Below are 21,004 nucleotides of genomic sequence, written 5' to 3'. Positions count from 1 at the left end.
CATTAAATAGCAAGCCTGGAAAATTCTTGTGCCCCTTCCATCTGCAGCAGCTGAAAAAACATGTAGGTTAAAATGCAGCATTCCCTGCACTGTTAACTGCTTTAGTATCCAGTGTCATGTTCAGTCTGCTAAACCAAAAGTTACCTCCAGCAGTTTGTTGGCAATAAGGAAAGATAATATATGGGGGGAAAGAGGCAAAGGATGATGCCTCGATTCCAGGGATGTGCTGTCCCATTATTCTCATCAAATTAAAATGAAAGCTGAGCACATTCAACGGCTTTAAAAATCAAGACAATCCTGTAAGTGCCTAAGGGCAGATGTAGGAACTTCAGGTACTCGAGTATGAAGATGTGGCCCAGTTAGTCCAGTTCTGCTCTCTGCAGATTAACTTCAGTAGAAAACTGTACTGCTTTCATCTGTAGAATTATACTGATAAATACGAGTAAACTACAGGATATCTCCTAATCCATTTCTGACAAAGTTATTGTAGCTGCCCTATTCTAGTGCCAACAAAAAAAATAGTAGAAAGGTATGAACTTTAGAAATGTAAACCTGAGCTGTCATTAAAAATCAATTTTCATGATAAATTTAATTCACATTTCACAGAGAGCTGTGTAATATCAATAAAAATGCTTTAATAATTGCTGTGCTGGCACACAGTACGGTGTAAGACATAAAGAGATATGAATTTCTGTAATTTAAATATGTGGAACTAAACATTGTTTTTTAAAAGAAACCCTTTCTCAGGGAGAAAAAATGAATGTTGGAGGAGGATGTAATTTATTAGGAATTCCACTCCACCCCCATTTACAAAGACAGCTCTGAAATTAAAACTTTGAGAGATCAGGTTTCTAATTTATTCGGTGAGTTAAAGGGCAGAAAAGGACCAGGATCAGGTAGTCTGACCTCCTGGATAACCCAGGCTCTTAAATTTCACATAGTTCTTCCTACATCATAACCCGTGTTGGGCTAAAACATAGTTTCTCTTAAACATTGATTTAAAATGCTGGAAAAACTCATTCTACTGTTTCTCCCACGTGCTTTTTGGTGAAGGTGGAAGAGAAGAATAAATTTAAATGGATTGGATTGCAGTGACATACCCTGATGCAGCACAGGATAGTGCTGTTTGAACTGAGCATCACTGAAATATAAACAGTTGGTCTTTTCTGGTAAGGAAAGCTGACCCATTTTCAAGCAGATGTGTATGCTACCTGTTTAGCAATGTGCTTTTGCAAACTGTACTGAAAGGGACCAAAGGGCAGGTATATGCAGGGAGGTTGGAACTAGATGATCTTTAAGGTCCCTCCCAGCTCTACCCAGTTGATGATTCTGATTCTAAATCTCTTGGTCACATTTGAAAATCCCATTCTCAAACAGAAAAAAAGCAGCTGAGAGTTAAATGCTGAACTTCCTGAAGTCACTGGTAGTTTTCTCGTTTACATGCAACTGAGGTCAGAATTTCACCCTAGAAGATCAGTTAACTTTTTATGATGTTAACTGAAGAACTGTGATAACATTTGCAGTTTGTGCTTTGCTTCCACAGCAGGTATCATTCATAACCTTTTCTCCCCTTTTTTTTTTTGTAAATCTTGGTGTCCCTTATATTTGTTCCTCCACCAACATGAACATTTGTGGTTCTTCCAAATGTGATGCAGTCTCCAAATTTCATTACTGTACCATTTATTTGATATTTTAGATATTAGATACTCAGTAAAATGGGATTGCAGCGTCAAACCTTCCAGGATCCTCCATCCACAATGACACAATCTCTGATACTGCCACTTATCACCACGCTTTACACTTTCACAATCAACACAGCATTTGTTCTATCCATGTAGTTTGGAATCACATTTTCAGACAAGGCTTCCTGAAAACCAAGTGACATCTGCTTTACTCTCTGTATATGTGAATGCTGCCATTCACCGATGTTCATCCTGCGGGATAAGGAATTTCAGACAATTAGAAGCACAGGCTGTGTTAGCTTCCACTAGGGTGTTTAACAACTCCCAAGGAGCCAGCCGGACCCAAAACCTCCAGAATTTTTCTGGCCGTACATGATAAACAACACAGCTTTACTGCTTATGACTCCCTTGTTCTTAAGGTCCCCTCCAACCCTAACTATTCTGTGAATCTGTGATTCTTGACCTCAGATCTGCCTTGTGGCAGTGAGTTCCACTGATGGGTTAGTTTAATTTGTGAAAGGAATGATTGTCTCTTTTCCATGTATTTTCTCTGGATGTTGTTCTAGAAACCTGTCTTCTGCTGGGTTTCCACTAGCTACTTTTAGTGCTGCCTTTATCATTATTCTTGAACTATTTCTTTTTCTTAAAGGTCATGGGTTTCTATTTTTCCTTGTTGGCTCGCTTTGGGTGCTCTTTCTTCCTTAAATGTTTCTGTTTCAAACCACTTTCTAGGAAAACACCTCTTAAAGCAACCGGTCCAGCCCTTAGCTATGAAGCTAGGCAATCTTCTCTGATAAGCAATACAATTTGTATAAGCAATGCAATTTGGAGAAAATTGTTTTAGTTTTATGGAACTGTTTTAAATTCCTCTGCCATCCACACAATTGCCCTGGCTTTTATTTTGTATTAGAATTTTGGTTCTCATTATTTGCTATTCTTACAAATGCACTGTACAAGCAGGGTTGGAACAATAACAAAAAGGCTCTTTTTCCCAATTCTTTTGGTTTTTTGCATTCCCAGATCAAGCTCTTTCTAAAATAAAAATAACACTCTGCAAGACAAACATTCTGCTATTTTAAAGTACCCATCTCCTAAAAAGATACTAACCCCCAAAAGACATGCGTGCATCTGCTGAGCATCTCATGTGGACTAAGGTCTCTTAAATTCCATCTTTACAGCTTAATGCCAAAACACAGCGCAAATTACTCTTGCTAGAAGCAAGGTTCTTGCCATTTCCTCAAGCAATGAATTACCTCCTGATCTTCAAGTTATTTCAAAGTATCCTTTTCAGATTGGTATGCCAGAGGCTAGGCCTCAGAAAACCCCTTTTAGTGTTTTTATGGTTGCAAATTATATTTTGCTCCAAAGTCTAATGGTGATAAGGAAATTGCAATTGTTGCTTTGAGTCTGTGTTAACCTTTCACTCTTCATTACCTAGGAACAGAAAGCTTTTGGTATCAGTCTCAGATCAGAAGATTAAAGGTCTACTAGTACATGTTCAAAAAGTACCTTTTCTGTGGGTGTTCATAACTAAGAGTATCCAGTCGAGTACCCTAGCAATTAACCTCAAAAACAGAGACTAGGCAAGGTACCAGAGCATACTAGTGCCTGTAAGAAGAATATATGGGGGAGCAAAAAAGTGCTATTTTCTCAAACCCGATGCCAGGAAAGATGTATTTCTAGGGAAAAGCTAACAGGCAGCCTAAGAACAAGTGTGCATGGAGGTCAGTGGTATCCTTCCTGGTAAGATGACTTTAACTACTCAGCTGGAGGCAAGAACACACTGGAGACAGAGATTCCTGAGTATCTGTCAGAGGTTTCGTGTAACCGTAAGGCCTACCTGCCCTCCCTCCCAAGTCAATAAACGCTTTTTCTGGAGCAGACTCAGAAAAGGTATAATTTACCTCTATTATATCCAAGAAGGTGGCCAGTGATTTCTAATGTTTGATACAAATATTATGCAGAAGAAAAACATTTTGCAATAGAGGATGAGTTAGATGGATGGGTTTTAATCTTTTTTTTTTTTTTTTCAGTTGACATGCAAATCTAGGGGTTTGTTTCCACAAAGAATAAATGACATATTGTTTCTGTTTCCTATATACATGCATTCAAGAAGAAAACAGGCTGAGCAGACTCTCAGCCGTGCAATGAATGTCTGCAGAAACATATCCGACTACAGGTCTCCTAAGTTACTTTAATGGTGATGGATGTGCAGGAAACTATAATCAATTACATTGCCCTGAAAATCACATAGTTATTTTCCAAAAACCTCAACAGGTAACAGTTGTTTGATAGAGTACAGCTTAATATTCCTCAGAAGACAGAGACCTTGTAATATTTGAGCTTGCCTGCACACACAAATTGTATCACTTCAACAATACCTGTACAGCTTCTTCTGTATAGTCAGATTATATAGATCTGGCAGGCAGCTTTAAGTGAGACAGAAGAACCCAAAGCAGGACAGAGGAATGCGTTTGTTAAACAGAAAAGCAATCTGAACAGGGAGATCTAAGGTCAGATCTAGGAGGTGATGTCCTTTAGCTCGATATTTGAGAATGTTTAAAACCTAGCCATGTGCCTCTGCAATGAGCACTGTGGCCTCCTGTAAGGTACACGCATGATCAGATTACTGACAGCTTTGTGCTTTCTCCTCTTCTGATTCACACCCATACGCACCAGCTTAAAAGTCACTGCATGCCATCCAGGAGATGTGGTGTGGAGAGAGGTGGCAAAGATGTAATTTGCTGTCTGGGTAGAGAGGGTGTATCTGATTCCCAGTATTCCACATCATCACTTAATTCTCCTAGAAAATATATTAGGACTATTTTTTGACTGGTAGCCTCACTTAGGGGACATTAAACACACATTATACAGTCAAGCAGAGCATCATCCCAAGAGTCAGAGCAGCCTGGAGGGAGACTGCTGGAAAAATACACATGGATGTTCTCAGCCTGTGTTCATTCCCCCTTGCTGTGGCCCTTCTTGGTATCTCAATGAAACGATAAGCAGTTACAGGAGGCCACAAGAGGTAGATTTGGTTCTTGCAGAGATGGAGAATTTAATGATTTCTCTTTTTCCTCCTCTCCAGCCTTCCCGAATATGTTTTAAAACTGTGCAATAGCCTGGTCACCTGGTAAACAGAGAAAAACTAAAACCGATTCCAGAGCCGCCCTTCTCCATCCTGCATTGAGCCTCCACAGCTTTGGTGCTCTTCCCCACCTTGCTCCTCCTCTACTCTTCTTACTTCCTAGCAAACCCCTCATCCTCCCAGCTCTCTGCTCTGAAGCCAGACTGAACAGCTTCACACATCCTCCTTCCACGCCTGCGTCCTCAGCCATTTCCCCTGGGCAGGAGACAGGAGCACTCGGTGAAAAGGGTGACCATAAGAACAAACTCAAGAAGTGAATTTATTGGTTCCAGAGTGCTTTCGGTGTCGAGGTGACACGGGAATACACCCTAACGTGGGCTCTCCGCACAGCTGCGGTGGGAAAACTGGAGGGGAGACAAGAAAGCCGAGGAAGGCCAATGGGCACACCCGGCACGGGAAGGGCAGAGGAAGGAGGGGCAGCTGCAGGTGGCCGAGCCTCACAGCGCAGGCTGGGCGGAGGGAAGCCTCTGTTTGTTTTGGCGGCAGCCCCGCTACCTGCGTGGGGCAGCCATGTTGGGGTGCTGCCCTGCAGGGGGGCTCAGCCCCGGCTTCCCAGGGCAGAGCTGTGCGCTTTGCCGTCGTGGGACAGGAGGAGGAAGACAAAAGCCCACCGTGTCCCTGTGCAGAAGACAGGCCTCGACACACAGACGGAACAGGGGCAGCCGCAGCACCCAGAAGTGGCTGAGGCGGCAAGGGACGACCACCTGAGGTACCTCCAGGGGCTGAGGGAAGGGCGGGACACGAGGGGCTGACAGGCGGCAGGGGCTAACGGGGCGGCCAAAACTGAAGAGAAAGTTGGTGGGACGAGGAGAGGAGGCTGCGGGGGACACCGAGCGGACAGAGAAGCGCGGGAGCCAGTGAGAGCGGCGGGGCTGAGGGCAAGCGGGCAACGAGCGGCGAGGCTAGGGGCGGACGGGGGCCACAGGGGCAGCGACGCTAAGAGCGGGCGAGGGCCACGGGGCAGCGGGGCTGACGGCAGCCGAGTGCGCGCCGCCGAGTGCGCAGGCCCTGCGCGCATGCCCGCGACTTATTTCGCGCGGCCGGGGCGCTGCATTTCACGCGGCGCCGGGAGCGGGCGGGGCGGCGGCGGCGGCGGCGGCGGCGGCGGCGGCGGCGGCGGCGGCGGCGGCAAGCAGCCACGTGACCGGCGCGGGGCCGGCGGCCGCTGGGGGCCAGCACCGCCATCCACCCGCCCCGCGCCGGCGGCTGTCCGGGGGGGGGCTGCGCGTCACCGGGACCCGCCGGCTGCAGCTGCCCGCGCTGGGGGCTGAGGGGCAGCGCCGGCAGCGGGGAGCACCCGGCGGTGCCGTCCCCACTGGAGCGTGTTCGAGCCTCGGCACCGCCGCTGTATTTTTGATCATTATTGTTGCTGCTGTTGCCGTTCTCGGGGAGGGGGGCAGCCGCCTCTCCGCCCGGATCTATTGTCACCACCACCAGCACCCCCTCCTCGCCACAATTAATCCGATGAATTTGCCATGATTGATCCGTATTAATAGCTGGGGTGGGTGGGCGTGTTTGGGGCTTTCTTATTTTCCTTCCCTCTTTTTTTTCCCCCCTTCTTTTTTCCCCCTTTCTCTTTTATTGTTTGGTTTTGTTTCTGGAGGGGGCCGGGCTGGGCTCCGATCTCCACTCCCGAGTCCATCCCTGGTCGGTGCCTGAGAAAATTGCATCTGGATGCATCGTTATTATTATTGTGTTTGATCCAGGGAGATAAAGGAGGAGGGGGAGAGGAGTGAGTGCGTGCTCGTGGGGAGGGGAAGGCTGCACCCTCCCTGCACACACACACACACACACGCAGAGAAGGAGAGCTCCAGACAGAGCTATATATATATATTTTTTTTTTTTCACCCCCCCTGGAACTTCTTTTAGTTGGGGAGGAAAGGAAGAAAGAAAATAAATTCTGTGCAAGGAAATACTCTCAGCTCCCTCCTTCCAGCGGGTCTCTCTCCTTTCTTTATTTCCCCCCTTCTCTGCTTTTTTTCCTCTCTTTCGAAGATCCTCGCCCTCCCAGCCCCTTGATCAAAGCGTTCCGCTATTCTGATTTATTGCCTGCTTGGTGAGGCTTCCCCCCCTTCTCTCTTTTTTTTTCTTTTTCTTTTTTTTTCTTTTTTTTTTTTTTTTTTTTACAAAGGCGACCTGAGATCAGCCATTACTTTCCTTGGCTCGCTTATAGGAATCTCTTACATTTGGTGCTTGCTGCTGGTGGTGGTGGTGGTGGAGCCGCACTCGGATTCTTTCATCCCCCCCCCTCCACCCCCTTGCTGTCCTCTCCTCCCTCCTTTTCTCCTTCCCTCTCTCCCTCCCTCCCTCCCTCCCCCGTTATTCCGCCGGGGGAGCCGGATTTGTGGCTGCGGTGGGGCGGGGGGGGACGAGAGAGAGAGGGAGAGCCGGCGAGAGACATGGATGGCCCGGCGCGATGCAACGGGCTTCGGAAGAAGCGGCGATCGCGGTCCCAGCGCGACCGGGAGCGGCGAGCCCAAGGCGGGCGGCGCGGCTCTGCCGCCGGTGGGGCCGCCGGCCCCGGGGCCGCCGCGGCGCTCTCCTCCTCGGGCTCGGAGAAGGAAGACAATGGGCCCCCGCCGCCGTCCCGGCCGCGGCCCCCCCGGAGGAAGCGGCGGGAGTCCTCGTCGGCTGAAGAGGACATTATCGACGGTTTCGCGATGTCCAGCTTCGTCACTTTCGAGGCGCTGGAGGTAGGAGCGGAGGCGCTTTGTGTGTGCCTCATTGTGTGGGGGCAGCCGCGGGGGAGCCCCCTCCTCGCCGACCCGTGCCCCCCCCTTCCGTCCTCCGCCCCGTTCCCCCCCCCCCCCCATTTCCTCCCGGGCCGGGGCCGCCGGGGGTGCCGCGGGGCCGGTCCCGCCGCCCCCTCCCCGTCCCCGGGGTGCCCCGCTCCCTCCCCGCCGCCGACACCTGCAGCCTGGCGCGCCGCTCCCGGCGGGCGGCGGGGGGCTCTGGCGCGGCGGCGGGCACCGGGGCCGACCCCCCTTCTCCATCCTCCATCCGCGGCACCCCGGGCGGTGCAGCGGGGAGTCGGGCGCGCTCCCCCCGCGGGGCTCCCGGCGGCGCTTCCCTTCTTTTCCCACGGATCAAACTTTTCTGTGGCCGCCGTGTCCCGGCGGGGCCGCACTCTCGTGTCCGGTGTGGGGTGGTGGGGATGGGGGTGCCTGTGGGTCCTGCTCCCGGTCTCGCCGAGCGCTGCTGCGGGGTAGGGGGGGGCCGTCCTGCCGCGCTCGCTGCCGATCTGTCACGAGTGGGCCCCGCGGCCTCCCACCCCGCGGGGGGCACCAGCACCCCCAGGACGCTAAGGGCAGGGGTGCGGGTCAGCCGGGGCCGGGCTGGCCGGGCAGCCCCCGACGATGTGTGCGTGGGGATGCTGGAACCTTCGTGTACCCCCAGCCCGCCCGCGACCGTGGGGATGCTGCCGTGCGAGGGGAGCTGCAGCCCGTTGGCTTGCAGGGCTTTGTTGCTCGTAACTTCTGCTCCGGAGAAGTTTTGCCGTGGTGAAAAGCAGATTTATTCGGGTTTACGTGTGCTGGAGTCACAACTGGAAGGATGATGAACTGTCAAAAGAAATGTGGAGATGAAGCTGATGGTTTAACAAAAAGAGAGCATAAATCCGTGGAGCTCTTACGCTGTTTATATGTTTTAGCCAGGAATACTTAGTGGCGTTTTCAGGTTTTTTTTTGGTTTTGTTTCTTTCTTTTTGTGTGGAATTTGGAGCCAGATTTCGTCCTTGGTTACACCTGTATCCATCTGGACTAATGCCTCCAAGTGAACTTCCTCTGGTGTAGTTGGAGGGGGGATTTGTTCACTCCAGCAAACCTCCACATGGTTGGTGTTAGACTTGGTGTGAGCAATAATGAGCAAATGCTGAGGTAATGACGATTTTGCCACCGTTTTTCACCTGGGGAGCCTATCCACCAGTGCCCTGCTCCAGCCAGAGAGAGGAGGAGTGTGGATACGTGTCTGTCTGCAACAGTGAGATTTGCATGCTTCTGTTTCAGGTAAAATCCTGTTCTTCCTCAAACAAAGCCCCAGTTTGTGTCATTAGGGTTTTTTATGGGAAATTGGACTTGAGAATTTGGCCATCGTGCTTTTTGGAGGGGAAGAGCAAGTTTTATGGTCAGAACTTGGTCAGGGCGCTTTGGAAAATGTCTTTATTCTGTTATGCTGCTTATTTGTTTATTTTCCACTTGAACTGAAAATAATTGCTGTGCTCCTTTTTCAAAGCCAAGAATGGCTACTACTTGCATCCCATGTAATCCTGTATCGCTAAAAAGGAGCGCAGAAACATTACCCGGTTCTGCCAGCTAATATCACATTCAGATAAAACAATAGCTCACACACTGAGACTTGACATACTTTTAATGTTCATGTGATAGGTGGCACATTTTGACCTAACGGTCTCATGCTGCGTTGAGAAGTAGTGTCACAAAATCGTTGTTAGGTGCTTTATCCTGCAGCTTGGTGTGTATGTTGAGAAACTTGTTCCTGAGGATCAGAGGGAAATGAAGATGTCTAAGGCACAAGCCCAGTGTGGCAGGAATGACTGTGTACGTTGGTGTAGCTGCCTGAAGTTTTTATTGGGATTTTAGTGTTGGTGAGGAGGTTGTGAGTGGCTGGTGGAGTGAGATATCTCAGCCTTGGTGAGATGTTTAGGTGTTAATGTGCTTGAGTTGAGACAAGAAGCCTTGGGTGCCATGGAGAGGTGACCTGGTATTTATACATCTCTTGCTCTAGGTCAGACCCTATACTGTTGGAGGCCATGGGGGTTTCTCCCCAGCTTCCTGAAGACACTTGTGCCCAGCATGTGAAAGTGCCCCAGCCCTGGCTTTGTGCTTGAGCTTCAGCCTTTTCTCAGGCATAGCACAGCTGAAAGCATGCAGAGACAGAGGGTGTTTTGTGTGCTTAATGTGAAAAACAGAGCCGAAGTGCAGGATGTGTTTACTGCTGCAAGATGTAAACCCATGGTCCAGAAGAGGGGAAGCTGGTGGGTGATGGCTTGCATGGGAGGAATGGCCACTGCAGAGAGACAAGGCTGAACTCTCTGCTTGTGGGGACGTCTTTTAAAGCAGTAGGTGTGTGAGTTGGGTCTGTACGAGGTGTCACCCCATGATCTTCTTATAAATGCTGTCTATAAAGTTGCAAACAAGAACAAGAATTTGAATATAACTTTATTTTACTTGTCTTTTACTAAATGCTTTTTGTTGGGGTGACTTAGAAAAGCCCAAATTGGTCAGAATACCAGGTTGTGTGAAGCTCGTACGTGGCATGGGGTGCACAAGAGGAGTGCACATCCCATGGCCACTGTAGCCTCAGTAGGAGTTGTCCATGTCTGTTATGGTTATGCTGATAAAAGTTCCCATCCCTTGAAGCAAAACTATCATCTTTTTAACCCACTCCCACTCCTGGAGCTGCTTTTCTGTCCAGGTGTCAGCAGCCTTCTCATGCTTCTCAAGTGTAAATTATTTGGTGTAGAAATAGAGGCCATCTGCTTCTGGTTATCTGTCTCTGGGTTTATGGCACCCTGGACCTTGATCTCTCTAATGTTTGCGTGGGGAATGAAGGGAAAGAGGGGGTTGAACAAAGACAGTGGGTTCTCATGATGGAGTTTTTGTTTCCCTTGGAGTGACAGTCAAGCAAATCCTGTGTCACTGGAATTGTGATAAGACTGGTCTTCACCTGGCTTTGCTAGACTATGGTGTAGTGATGTGCAGTGCAGGCCTGGGGAGCATCTTGGAGCTTTGACCTTCAGAAACCAGCACCTGTTCTGTAGTTAAAAACAGCTGAGGTGTGTTCGTAGGGTTTGATCTGATCCACCTGATCTTCCCATGAGTAGCTTTACAGGGACTGATGGCAGCAACCTCTGCGGTTTACTCCAGAGTGGTTCCTCACACATCACTTCCTTGACCTCCCAAAATCTTCCAGCCTGTAAAAGCTGGATTTCTTAGGCACATCTTCCTGTGCCTGAGAAAGGCAGAGACACTCAGTACCTGTGTTAGTGTGATCGCTGTCTTGCCAAGCTGAGTGCTTTCCCCACCTTGGTGTAACCTGGTGCTGCACTGCTGCTGTGTTTGTTACCAACAATAATAGCATGAGGTTCTCTAAACCTGGGTGGGCATTTTAGACACCGGTTTGACAGGGAAAGGGCGTTTCTCAAGATGTGATAAATCAATCTGTTGGAGCGGCACTGCTGGCAGGGAGGATTCTGTGGAGCTCCTCAGCGAGGTGAGCTTTGGTGAAGATGTTTGTGTCCCTCCAGCCGCTGGTGCACAGGACTCTGGGCAGGAGACTGACGTGACGTGGCTGTTGATGTGCGGTGGTGAAGATGGTTGACTGTGATGAGAAATGAAATCTGACCTGAATGTTACGGTAGCTTAAAGCCTGGGAAGTACTTTGTGTTTCCTGAGTCAGCTCTGACCATCCCTGTGGAGTAAGCAGTTGGTTTCAGGTTTTCTGAACACTGAGTAAGGTAATGAGTTTTTTCTGCGGATGTTTGTTTAGCTTCAGCTCAGGCAGTTCGTCTGACAAGCCTGAAATGGGGGACAGATATTTATAAAGCACAAATAGACGTGGTTGTGGGGTGGGAAGGGGGGGGACGACTTGCATTTAAATGAGGATTCTTGTTTCATAAAACTGGCACAGTTTCTCACTGTGCATTTGCTCAGCTAATTCCTGTTCAGCACGCAGGCATTAGGCTGTTTTGAGACCATGCTAAATTATTGTCAGGTAAAGCCCAATATAATTAATTACAAATGAGAAATGCTGACAAACATTTGTCAAGGAGCAGTTTAATGAGCTCCAAATTCTGTGTCAGATGAGTCCATCCGATGAGTGTAAATAATTTTTTAGCAATTGTTCCACCGTGTTTGTGTGCTTCAGGCAGATGTTAGCTACGGCAGTTTTACGTGTTGGACAGGCAGAGTAGATGGCATAAAGCTTAACAGCTGATGCGGGCTTTCAGACAGAGGCACTACTGTTGCACAAGCAAAATGTGCAAGTAACAGGAAGGTTTTGAGGAGCCTGTGGTCTTAGTTGTGTGTCTGCGTGCGCTGACAGTGTAGCTCTGTGCCTGCATCTGAATGCAGGAATTTGATTTAATAACTGTTGTGTGATACCCATCGCTAGGCACAGCCCACTGAAAATAGAAATAGCTTGGCTGTGTGACAGCAGAAGCCTTGAGCTGGACACCAGAATGACTGCTGTGCGTGGTGTTTTTCCTCCCCAAATCGTTCTCTTCTCACCTGCCTTTAGCCAGCCTGATTAGCCTGTTTACTTAAACTGTCTGAGATTTCAAGCTGGTTTGTTCTGCCTTGTCTCTATCCTTTCATATTTCAAAAGGAATTTAATCTTCATGCCTTACCTCAGCAGCATCATAACATCAGGTGTTTGTTCAGTGCTGTCAGCAAATCTTGGTAGCCCTTTTCGTGTTTATTGACTGCTTAGATGCTTAGATGTTTGTCCTGGTCTCTGTTTGCACATGCAAGTCTGCAGATTCACACCAGCAGGGAAAGGAGTCGAGTAACTAAATGAAGCTATCTGCGGGTGGAGTGGCATTAGGTTTTGTGTGACAGAATGATACCATACGAAGCGATGCGCTTATTATTTTCACTGTGTGTTTAGAGGAAACAGTAAATGGACCCAAGATCAAATTTTGAGATAACCTTGACAGAGGGACTGAAGCTCTTGCTGAAAACCCTCAGTGACCAGACCTGAAAAAACAGCAACCCAAACTGAAAGCAGGACTGAAAGCAGCAGGATGCGCATTCCACAAAAGGAACCTCTTGGCTAATTTTTGAAACCTATGTTACTGTTGTTTAGTTACCTGAGTACTTCTAAAATACTTCAAAATTACTTTTAAAAGCCTGATGCCTTTCTGGGAGGTGGGGCAGCCACGACCCCCACTGACTTCAGTAGCTGTTGAAGAACTGAAACTGCCTCTTTGGGCAGATAATGGCTGAGGATTGTGCTTGCTGCATAAATATTCTTTCAAACTCCTGACAGTAACAGGTGGGGATTTTTGCTATTCCCATAGGTGGCTGGAGGCACAATGGCCTTGAGTTGAATAAGAAAGAGTTTAAACTATAAGGACAAGTTCTTTGGATAAATGTGATTCAAGTAATCTCTGCTGCCCCTGCTCCGTAAGATTTACATTAATGGAATTATGCCACGTATCAATAGGACAAAAGACATCCTTATCCTTCTTTTTCTTGGCATCCTTTTTTTCCTGCTCTTTGGGTGAGAAAGTAAGTCCTTATTAAATATCTGGGGCCTGTGCTGGGGTGAGGGAATGCAAAGCTCAGGGAGGTGCTGGAGTCACCATCCCTGGAGGTGTTTAACAGAAGTGTAGATGGGGTGCTTTGGGGCATGATTTAGTGATGGACTTGGCAGTGCTGGGTTAACTTGATGATCTTAAAGGTCTTTTCCGAACTAAATGATTGTGTGGTTTATAAAATAAAGGTAAAGGATTAGGAGCTTGGAAGTCAAATGATCACTAGGGAGAGGCAAAAAAAAAAAAACACCCCATCAGCAGAAAGACATCAAGGGGCTGAGTAATTGAAAGATTGAGTTACAGCACTGAGATCAATACAGAAGTATCAGGGACTGGATGGGAACACTGAGAACTGGAGGGGGTGGTTGTTGACCAAAGTGGAAGCTTCAGGAAAGAACCGTTGCTGTGTAAGTAAAGCTCCTTGGTGAGAGCCCACCTGTCAGTACTGAGGGGGAATACTCCACAATATCTCTCCCCACTTACAAAGTCATTAAACCTGGTAACTCTTGAGCTGGGAGGAAGGCAGGATGATTCTTCACTCAGTAAGATGGTCCCTGTTCCCACCCCCCCATCTCTGCTACTATTTATTATTTTAAGGACAATTCCTATCAGTTTGACTGGAAGACCCTACCGCATTACACCGGGGGGCTGACCTGCAGCCTCGTAATTATCTGCAGCTAAATTAGAAGTTTAATCTTTGTTCTGAGCAACAATAAGTTGAGTCGGATAGGTTTTAAAAATAGCCTGAGCTCAAGTTCAGTGAAGTCTCAAATGCAATTAATAAAAGGTAATGGAGTTAGGAAGTTGTGGGCTGAAATGTGGGAATGTTTAACTCTACGTTTTCCTTCACTCGAGCTGCAGTGCTTTGCTGAGGCAGCAAGGGGAAATTGCTTCCAGTGTTTCCCTGTGTTCTTGTACATCATCCTTATGATTTATCAGCTCAGCGTCTATGTTCTCGTAGGGGTTTAGCTCGGTGTGTGCCACAAATTGCCAGCTGTATATGCAGTTTTTGTGTAGTGAGTTTGTTGTCGTTTTGACTCGGTGCCAGCCATGGGTGAAGACCATTTCAGAACATCACGGTCCTCTAAACTCCTTTGTTGTAAAATGGATATGAAAATCCACTTTGTAAGTAACGAGAAATGGCTAATGCAGGTAGGGGTTTGTTTTGCTGTAGCAGCAGAAGGTGCAGTGGCAATTTGTCAGATCCCCAGCTCAGCTCTGCTGTACTATTTGCCTTTAAATAGTGTGTTACCTTAATATCTTGAGATTTTTCTCCTTGTATCTTGGCAACACTACTGCTGAAGTTCATACACTTATGTGGTGGAGAGAGATTTTAACCAAAAGGGTAGATCTTTAGTCTGGTAAATATTATGGAAGGTGTTTTGGTTCTGTCCTCTGTGTGGTGGAATAGAAGGCAGCAAAAGAAGAAGATTATTCCTTGGCACTGCACATGTTTTTCTGTCTGTGAGTTTCTGTCTATCAAGTTTAATATGATTACGTTACATGACACATGCTCTGTGTGGATTTACTTGGTATTTGGTGTGTATCTTGGTCCTGCTGGTTTTAAAATCTCCCAAGACAAAGAGATGTGCAGAGGTGTATTGATATCTGATGCGTCTGAGTTCCCGGCTCTCTGAACTTTACCTTGTGTAATGCTGGCTGATGCACATACTACTGATGTGATGAATATCTCAAGTCCAAATGGGAATAGTTACTCCACAGCCATGCAGGGAGATCAGTTTGGTGTTCTCTCCAAAAATGGTCTTCTTTCAATCTGTCCCACATGTGTTTGTCAGCTTCCCAAAGTGGAAGTTGCTTCTACCTTAGAATTGGTGCTTTTGTAAATTGCCTCCTGTCATACTTTTATTTGGTAGCAAAGGGGACTTTTTGGTGTGGGAATAAAACCACTGCCAACTTGTCTGCCCTGTCCACAGGCCTGGGCTTGTCCTTTGTTGGGTGAGCTCATGAAAACAAGCAAGCACCTTCAGCCTTTGAGACATGCCCTGTGCTGAGCGCTGTTTGAATGAAACCGTCTGGGGCAGGTTTGTGGGTGCTGCAGGATGACTGCAGACCTCAGCTGCAGAGATAGAGGTAGGCACCAAGAGGTTCTAGGTTAGATTAACTTTTAGGTGGCTGAAGTTCTGAGGAGGTAGTCCTTGTGTTGCAGAGTAATTGTACCAGAGTTGTATTGCACTCTAAAACATGTTTTACACTTTCTCTGAAATCAGTGGTGAGATCCAGAACCGAATTTATCAAAGTTTGTGAAAAACCTTGCTCCATAATAGGTTGGTTATGAGAGGGTTAGGTTTTTAGAGTGATAATCAAATAATTAGAGTACATTACAGTGATAATACCTGGTGCAGATGCCCCTTCCCTGTCAATGAAATAAATCAGTGAGGCAGAAGTGCTTGCTGACTTTTGGACCACGTGCAGGTGGCTTATGGTGGTACTGGGTACAAAACCCGTGGTGTGACTCGTCCCTTCGGGCAGGCTTTGACAGCCTGTGTTTTGCTGTTTACACGCCATTTCCTATTGCTGAGGCTTAGGTGAATTACAGACATGGTGATAATTGCTCAAGACATTGATTTTTGTCTATTTTTGCTCTGGAAGTCCTAAGTGACCTGAGACCTATCAGTCTAAGAATGTGCTTTAGTTTGAGACCTTGTGCGGGTGGTGGGAATGGAGGTGAAGCGGCCAAAAGACCCAGCTTGTTGTTATGAAATGGGGGTGTCCAACTGGGGTCCTGTAAGCTCTGCTTTTTCCTGGCTCCTGACCACTTTTGTCACCTTCATCTTTGCTTCTACACGTCCAGGTGCTTAGCACTGTATGTCTCTGGAGGGTGCCATGAGTGTCCTTCAAGTGTCTTCCAGACACTGGCATCTGGTTCGTAGCTTCCAGAAAGCCGCAGAGAAAGAGCTGGGAGGTGCTGCTGTTGCAAGAGCTGTCTGACACATGCTCTCCAGCTTGCTCCAGAGCTGGATGGATGCGTTGAATGGCTGGGCATGATGTGACATCCATCAGAGCGGGCACTGGTGGGGGGCTGAGGCAGCGAAAGTAGCTTTGACCTCTGAGGAGTCTGTGTGGTAAGAAGGCAATCAAAGAAGTGCTGCTGTTGGGGTCGATTTATGTTGTAACTCAGGTAGTGTTGTGGGTTTTAATGCACGTCAAGGGCACTTTGACCTTTGAATGGAATCCTTTGGTGTGAAATTGTGTCTTTTCTCCTCTCCTTTTCCCTTACTGAAAATGCAAAATAAATACTGCAAATCAAAACCTTCTGTTTTGAGGGGACCAAATTGCTTCCATTTTATGTGATTTGGCTATTACTGAACGATTAAAAGTCCTAGTAATTTTTACTGGCCAGCTATTGTGCTTGTAGGCAGTGACTCCTGCAGCATTAGTCATTTTAACTATGGAAAAAAATAATAAAAATGCAATTAATGTGGCACAGCAGCTGAGTTTGCTGGACTTTAGGAAAAAAAGAGAAAAAAGAGTAAATTTTAATGAGTTCTGGGATCAGAAAGATACATCTGGTGGATGGACTTGCCAAGTTTTCAACCTCAGAATGTGTGTTGAAAAACTCGGTGAATTATGTAGCTACAAAAGTGGATCTTTGCATGTTTATAAGACCTCGGTGCAATCTCCTTATATTTGCCTAATGACAAACAGACATTTCTCACAGGGCACAGCCCAGAAGGACACACATGTGCTGAAATGGGTCTGAAAGCCGACAGTAAATGTATCAGAATGCTGCTACTAGTGATGGAAGGAATTTTAGAGCATCCATTAAATATAAGGGTGGTAAAATATCTTAGTGTTGGATGAAGGAGAAGGGAGGGAGAAGATAGAGGAGAGGGAGCACTGAAACTTTAAATGTACATGATGTGTGGGCTGATATTGTGCCTCCACTGCTGAACCAGAAAATTTATAACAACTGTTTGTCATGTGTATGTATTTATAGCCATTCACATAATGAAATTTCATGAGGTTGTAATAACATATCAAGATGGATGTAATTAAAACAGAAGCAAATTGACACCTCTAGATTAAAGGCAAACTCTAAACTAATACACCTGTATGCTGTCACTTATGTATTAGTTGTCTGGGGCAGTCTGCCAGATATGCAAATAGAAAGACATTGGCAAATTTCCTTGGATATGTGGTTATGAAAAACCCAAGTATTTAATCTCTTACCTAGCCCTGTTCAGGTTTGTAGCAATGGTGGGATTCATTAGTTTGGTGTGTCACTGATGCTTCATGATGGGAACAGGATGAACTCTATGGAGGGGTGGGAAAGGAGGAAGGAGAAATACAGAGCAAGTGACTTTACAGTGGGATCCGTCCCTTAGAAAAGAGGTGTCAACTGGACTGTTTCACATCTTCCTAACTCTTGAAACTCCAGAGGACTATAGAGTCCTTGATACTCACTTTCTGTAGCATCTGAGCTTGTTAAATGATTCTGAAAACTGCACAGTAGAGTCATAGAATCCCAGATTGGTTTGGGTTGGAAGGGACCTTAAAGCTCATCCAGTTCCAACCTGCTGCCAGGGCAGGGACACCTTCCAGTAGAGCAGCTTGCTCCAACCTCTGTCCAACCTGGCGTTGGGCACTGCCAGGGATGGGGCAGCCACAGCTTCTCTGTAACAGGAGACTGTGGTTCTTTCATGCTGCAGGTGATTGGGGTTCCCAGTGAGGAAACTTCTCCTAAAATTTATATGTTTCAGATATATTGTCATGATTTAAATCTGATCTAAATCATTACCGGGTCTGTGAAATGGCTATAAAGTATCTTAGCAATTTTATGAAATAGTGTTTTTCAACTTGCTTCAGTTTGCAGAAGACTTATTTTTTGCCAGTGGAGGTGTGGACAGTTGTACAGTAAATTTAAGCCTGTGGTCAATAGATTTGCTCTCTAAATTAGTGCTCATGGGGTTCTTGGAAATAGTCTGGAAACTACTGATACAAAATAGGCTATTGGTGTGGAGTGGGAAGCGAATTACTTGCTTTGTTAGTTCTAGGGTTGTGAATGGAAGTACCGAACTTGCTATTGAGTAACTTGCCCCCCCCCCAGATAACCTGCTTTTAAAAGCCCCAGGCATGGAGATAGGTCCTCATGGGGCTTGTGTATAACAAGTGATTTGGGTTTTCTGTCAAACAGCTGATGCTAGTACCTTCAGCTCCTCCTTCCTGAGCGTGAACAACCTTACCTTTTGTGGATTTGGTGGCATTTGCTCTTAGAGTCCTGCATCCCTCTGCTGCCTCCAGTAACCTCCTCAGATGTTCGCTTGGGTCAGTAACATTAATTTATAAGTACATTGGTATGATTGCATGTCTGGAGAGCTCAATGAAGCCTCACATTCTTGAGTTCAGTGTTGAATTGGGGCTTGAGGTTCTTTGTCCCAGTTGGGGCTGAACCAGAAGGAAGTCCATTCATCAGCCTTGCCAGGCACTGCGGTCAGGAGCCTGTTCCTGCTGGGTGCTGGGCTGTAGCTGTAGCTCTGTGGATGGGTGGCTGCAAAACACAGTTATCTTCTACATAAAACTCCAATGGGCATGTTTGTTCTGCTTTTTCTGAATTAAAAAGGCTCCTTTTTTAATGTATCTGGACATTAAGGATCAATTGCAAGAGGTACGTGGCCTTAAAGTGATCTCAAATGTCGGATTTTTGTCTTCAATACTTCAACAACTTCTCTTCCACCTTTAATCTTTCATGAGCGGAAGCTTCAAAAGATAATTAGTAAAACATGCTTTTATCTGCATTTATCTCAAAACATGATTAATTTTTTAACTGCAATTACAGCAGTCATTTTAAGATTCCTCTATATTAATGAGTAAAGGGCTTTTTTGGAGAGCAAGTGAGTCTAAATATGGCTATATTGGCTGAGTTGAAAGGTACATTTATGAGTGTGTTTTTTGTTTTCATGGCTAGGGATTGAATTTCCGGTTCCAGGAAGTAATATTTCACATGGATTAAAGTCTTTGAAATGCTCTTGCCTGGCTTCACTGGATCATTTTGCGGAGCTGACAATGATAAGAACTGGATCATGCACTCTGCAAGACCTGGCTACTGAATATACCCAGTTCTACATTCTGCTTGTGGGTGCTTTTTAGCTCCACACTACGTGCGTGTGTGACTGGCAGGATGTCCTCTGCATGCTGCTCTTGGTATTGAAATGTAAGATACGTGCTGCAGCTGGTTTGTTGTTAATGAATTGGCAATGAACTTGTAAATTTTCACCTTTACCATTTCTGTCTTCTGTTATAGGCAGCTTAAGGCATTTTTTATTGCTGTTCCACTGCAGGGAGAAAGATGTTCACGTCTGCTTCTGTCTTTATTGCTGGTACTAATGTATGTAGGACTTTGAGCCGGTATCCTGCCTGTAGGTTGAGTGTGTGGCCCTTTGGGATTTTGAGCACCTCCTGTCTGTCTGGTTGCTTGTCCTCTATGGCTCACCCCATTGTCCCCAGAAAATATGCCACCCGCATAGAGATATCCCAAAACAGCCTCCAAAAGCAATGGATCCGTGCATGGGATTGCTGAAAAGAAGCAGAATTCAAACCACTTTTCGCTGAAGTACAGCTTTTATGTAATTTTGCCCACTGAAGGCTGCTTGTCGGCCCTGGCTCCTGCCCCTCCATGAACAGGAGGGGGAGATTTTGGGTTGGAGCTGCTGTTTCACTCTGTGTCTTCAAACAGGCTAGGCAGAGCATGTCCCTGAGGCTGCTGGAAGCGATGCTGGGGTGATAGCGTGGCTACAGTGGAGTCCAGGCAGTGAGGGAAACAGCATCCATTCGAAACTGCAGCTGTAAGAAGGGTCAGGACCTGATCTTTATGTTGGTTTTGTTTTTTTTTTTTGTTCCCTTCAGTTAAGCCCTAGTCCTGCCTGTCAGAGGTGATGTGGGGTAAGCCCGTATGGCCTTGGTTTGTGTCTGGTTTTACCTTCTAACATGGGATTGCAGTTACCCTGCCCTGCAGTCTCAGGGTGGGGGGGGGGGGTGCATGGGATGATGATTGCAACAGTGAATTGGGCAGCTGCATAGGAAAGCATGTGAGTGTATAATCAGATTTCTGATAAACCCAAGTCTCTAAGTCCCTTGAATGGGTAGCTTTGGTGTGAATAGCCTCGTAAGGTCTGCTGTGCCTGCTCTCTTTGTTTGGTACTCTGACAAAAAAGATTGCTCTGGTGTCCTTGTTGGCATATTTTTACATCTGTTATCCATATTTTGGATTTGTTCTGGCTGCAGTTGTATTTTGTTTTGCAAAATGTACCTGGGATTGGGCCGGAGATATATGTTTGCTAAGGCAGATTTGGAAATTGCGTTGTTGAAATACAGCCCATATGGGCCATTGTAAAATGGTTACTGCAGCATATAATTGCTTTCACAATGATGTACTTTGTCATTTTACTTCCATCTTCAAAGAGGCTCTCCTGTAGTCTGCTGACAGCAATGGTGGTATTAGAAAACATATGGATTTGTGAAGGCATTAAACTGTTTTTAGTTCAAGGATTAGATTACAGTGTTAGAGTATGGGTCACCACGTTTTCGTGTGGATTGGCTGCACTTGACTGTGTCAGTTTGTTATAGGTTAGGGAAGGGTTTGTTTATTTATTGGAGATATCTGACATAAGATCCTTTCGCATACATGGGGAAAGAGGCATGTCTCATGCTGCAGTACATGGTGTGAGCTGCACCTCTGTCCCTGGGCTATGGTCCCTCCTTGCCCTGTGCTTGTAAGGCTTGGTCAGGGCTGGCTGGCCAGCCACACTGACAAGACTTTCAAGAAGTCTTGGAGGGAAGTGCCAGTTACGACATGGAAAAACACACAGAATGCAAACCCCACAAAATTGGCTTTGCAGTGTTAAGGATCTTGCTTCACCTTCTGCCTCTTGTGCTTGCTGTTTC

General features: G+C 46.6%; 1 protein-coding gene across 5 annotated transcripts in view; it reads left to right on the top strand.

The window, feature by feature from the left end:
- Nucleotides 1-6,958: 6,958 nt before the first annotated feature.
- AUTS2 (activator of transcription and developmental regulator AUTS2) overlaps nt 6,959-21,004 on the top strand; it is a 733,730-nt gene continuing 719,684 nt past the window's right edge. For 3 of the 5 annotated variants that reach the window (XM_062631898.1, XM_062631917.1, XM_062631889.1), the window contains exon 1: nt 6,959-7,523. In XM_062631898.1, coding sequence (XP_062487882.1) covers nt 7,230-7,523 — 294 coding nt within the window. In that variant the 5' untranslated portion in view covers nt 6,959-7,229. The remainder of the gene's footprint in view (nt 7,524-21,004) is intronic. The other 2 variants (XM_062631927.1, XM_062631907.1) reach the window with 1 other exon arrangement.

The sequence above is a fragment of the Pezoporus occidentalis genome, unplaced genomic scaffold (assembly GCF_034315485.1).
Source record: "Pezoporus occidentalis ecotype Australia unplaced genomic scaffold, CSIRO_AGI_Poc_V1 ctg110, whole genome shotgun sequence".
NCBI lineage: Eukaryota > Metazoa > Chordata > Aves > Psittaciformes > Psittacidae > Pezoporus > Pezoporus occidentalis.
Note: the sequence above shows the minus strand (reverse complement) of the source record. Positions and strands in the feature narration are given on the sequence as shown.